The 3,303-nt window shown below is 40.1% G+C and overlaps 1 protein-coding gene across 3 annotated transcripts; it reads left to right on the top strand.

Annotated features, from left to right (window-relative positions):
- LOC107629812 (ribosomal RNA-processing protein 14) lies at positions 152 to 2,952 on the top strand. 3 transcript variants are annotated; one of them, XM_021118451.1, is made up of 3 exons: positions 152 to 452; positions 1,229 to 1,361; positions 1,621 to 2,952. In XM_021118451.1, exon 3 carries the CDS (start codon positions 1,630 to 1,632, stop codon positions 2,662 to 2,664), a length of 1,035 nt encoding a protein of 344 aa, XP_020974110.1. In that variant the 5' UTR covers positions 152 to 452; positions 1,229 to 1,361; positions 1,621 to 1,629; the 3' UTR covers positions 2,665 to 2,952. The 3 variants fall into 3 exon arrangements, with proteins under 3 accessions (XP_020974110.1, XP_016188191.1, XP_016188190.1); XM_016332705.2 differs by lacking the exon at positions 1,229 to 1,361 and having other exon boundaries at positions 153 to 452; positions 1,608 to 2,952; XM_016332704.2 differs by lacking the exon at positions 1,229 to 1,361 and having other exon boundaries at positions 165 to 452.

Raw genomic sequence — 3,303 nt, 5'->3', positions numbered from 1 at the left:
AGTTTTTGTCATATTAGAAGAGATTTCAGTCACAAAAAAAAATATTAGAAGAGATTTGAACCCAAAATTTAAGAGCGACAAACAGTCCGAAATTCGCGAACTTACGCGAGGCGGGGCGAGCATGCTCGACAGACCCGCCATTTTTATTTTTTATTTTTTATTTTAAGCCTGAAAAAAAATTTCAGACGCATAGGCGCATAGCATAACTGGACCCGACTTAACCCTAAACCTTACCCATAACACAGAAGCTCACCAGCCTCCATCCACACTTACCAACTCAGTCTCACCCACCGACCCACATCCCCGACTCAACCAGCTCCCTCTCTCCCTCCCCTGCATCCATCGGCGGCGCCCGCGCCTCTCCTCTCCGTCGCAGGTTCGCTCGCCGCCGTCGAGCTGCTGCTCCTCCTGTGTCAGATCCACTGTGTTCTGTATTTCTTTCGATAGTTCAGGTAATATTTTGCAATGGATTCTATGATTTTAATTCCTGTACAATAAATCATAAATTAAGCACCATTAGGTTTCTGAATATTCATTAGGTAATATTTTGCAAGACAATGAATATCATTTTGTTTGTTTTTTTCTCCCCTTATTTTTTGGTGTGCAAATGGGATTTTCATTCTCTGAATTGATTGTGGTGGTTCATGGATTCCGACCTATTTCTTGTTTTGTGAAAAGGGGTTGTTTGCTTTTGGGTCGGTTAGGTGTTTGTGTGGTGTTTTGCTCTGTTTTATCTTTGTCTGAAGGTGAATCTTGGGTGCTGCTATTCTTTGATTGCTTCTATGTACACTTTTTCTTTTCATATTATTTGGTTTAATACTTTAATTGACTCTTTGGGTTGTTTTGTTGTTTCTAAAGTTTTAGTTTTTATTGGAATTTACATGCCAATCATAGTAATCTGTAACTGGGATGAGGATTGAAGCTGTTGGTTAAGGAATTTGTATCTCTTGCAACTCTGTGATGATGTGTATACATATGCATGAATAGCTTCTATGGAAGTCCTCTGAATGGTTTAAGTGCCCACAGCTGTAAAATTGATGTCTGTTATTGTGATTCTTTGTTTTTAGTTTTTTAATTTTTCCTTTTTTTTTTAAAAAATCCCTGGAGATCCGGATATCCGGTGGATATTGGTTCCGTTCCCTGGTACAGGGAGTGTTTCTAGGGACGAGGGGTGGGGCATGTCCCCGTCCCCATGGGGACCCCTTTTGACTTTTTCATTCATCCCTAGGACCCTAACTAACCCAGTGACCTCCCTGACCTAAACAAGTAAACCTGAAAGTCTGAAACTATAGTAGCCTCTCTCTCTCTCTCTCTCTCTCTCTGTCTCTCTCTGCACCTCCATTCCCTTCCCGCCGCATCAGGTGCTTCTCTTCTCATCTCTTTTACTGTTATCTTTCATTATTTTGCTGTTACTGTCATTTGTTTTCTTTTTTTTTAACTTCAAAGCACTAAGGTTTAGGTGCCAATTTCCCTCTTCCATTTTCTTATCATCTATAGGTTCAATTTCGTAACAAGCTTTCCCATTATTAGTGATGAAATTTTGAGTTTCACATAGGTTTCAGTAACTAGGCTTTCCCACCTTAAACCCTAATGGAAACTAATTTCAGTTCCGTGACCCAGGGGAAGAAGATGAGGAAGAAGAAGCAACAATCTGTTGCGGAGGCTGATGCAGTTCAAGATTTAGACTCTGTGATTCATGACCATACTCTTTTCTTTGACAAGTTGATTGAACTCATCCCTGCCAAGTTTTACCTTCCAACCGACGATAAGGATAAGCCGTGGTTTCAGGGTCTCAGCAAGGCTAAGAAAGCTGAGGCGAAGAGGGAAACTAAGGAGAATATTAAGAAGTCCCGAAGGGAACGGTTGGATCCTGAAAATCCCCCTGCCACTACTCTTGACTTGTTGAAGCAGAACTTGGGTAAGGAGAAAGCCAATGAGAGTAGCGATGAGGAGGACGGTGAGGCTAAGCCCATTGCCCTTGAAGGGGACAATCGGTCTGTGACTTATGAAGAGCTTCGGCAAAGGCTTCATCGTAAGCTTGAGGAGTTTCGTTCAAGTCGCGAGAATTCGGGAAGGGCAAAGAAGAGGGAGGATAGAAATGCGAAGAGAGGGTTTGAGGACAGGAAACGCAAGAGGGGTAGTGAAAATGAAGAAAATAAAGTTGCAAAGAAAGAGTCTACAGAGAAAGTGAAGAAGGATGCTGCCGAGACCTCGAAAGAGCTTATGTTTGGTCATATCAAACTTACAGATGGTGAGATGCAAGGTAAGAAGAGGAAACTTTCGAGGCATAAGGAACTTGAAAGGGCAAAGAAGTTGGAGGAAGCGAAGAATGATCCTGAGAAAGGTGAGGCTGTTGCAAAGAAGCAATCGTGGAAAGCAGCATTGGATAGAGCATCGGGGATTAAGGTTCATGATGATCCCAAGCTGTTAGAAAAAAGCATTCGTAAAGAGAAGAAGAAGCAACAGAAGAATGCAGAGAAATGGAAAGAGAGAATTCAAACAAGGGACCAGTTGAAGGCAGAGAAGCAGCAAAAGAGATCAGATAATATTTCTGAGAGGATTCATCAGAAGAAGATGCGTAAAATTGCAAAGAGAGAGAAAAAGCTTTTGCGGCCTGGCTTTGAAGGTCGCAAGGAAGGTTTTATCACTGAAGGTTCCAGTTAACTTAATTCAATGTTGGTTGGTTCTTTCCTTCATAGAATCGTAGTATTTTGAGTGTTAGAATATGACAAATAGAACACATCAATTTCTATGTCTGGTTTAGTATATCTCTTAAAATTGAACAATTTTTCTTTCTATGACGGGTATTCATACGACATTTTGGCAATTCAGCAGTCCATATGATCAGTTTCTGGTTATAGTGGATTACCGGCATTTTATTGAATTTCAACTATCACAGGCTGTTTGATTACATTATATCATCATAGACTGACATACATTGGTTGTTGTGTTTCTTTCCTGAGTTGCTTGCAAACTTGCCTGCAGTATCGAACTGTTGCTTCTTCACTAAATCTTCGGGTATGTTACAGTCCATGTCTTGATCGAAGTACAGTTGCAGAATTTCAGCCTGTGTCTAACATGAATCCTACAATTAAGTTAGTTAGATTCCAATTGTGTTTATTCTGAAATATAGTAAACTTTGATGCTATGCTATGTTAGTATATTGCATTTTATTATCCCTTTTCAGTGATCATCTACAATAAATTTTCCTGTATTTTATTGCATTTAGATTGTAGTATACCTATTTACTATCATAATTGGTTTCACAACAATTATATTGGTGGTTTGTAGAGTGTGGACCAT

This window comes from Arachis ipaensis, chromosome B03 (assembly GCF_000816755.2).
Source record: "Arachis ipaensis cultivar K30076 chromosome B03, Araip1.1, whole genome shotgun sequence".
NCBI classification, from domain to species: domain Eukaryota; kingdom Viridiplantae; phylum Streptophyta; class Magnoliopsida; order Fabales; family Fabaceae; genus Arachis; species Arachis ipaensis.
The sequence above is the reverse complement of the archived record's forward strand: the minus strand, read 5'-3'. Positions and strand labels throughout refer to the sequence as shown.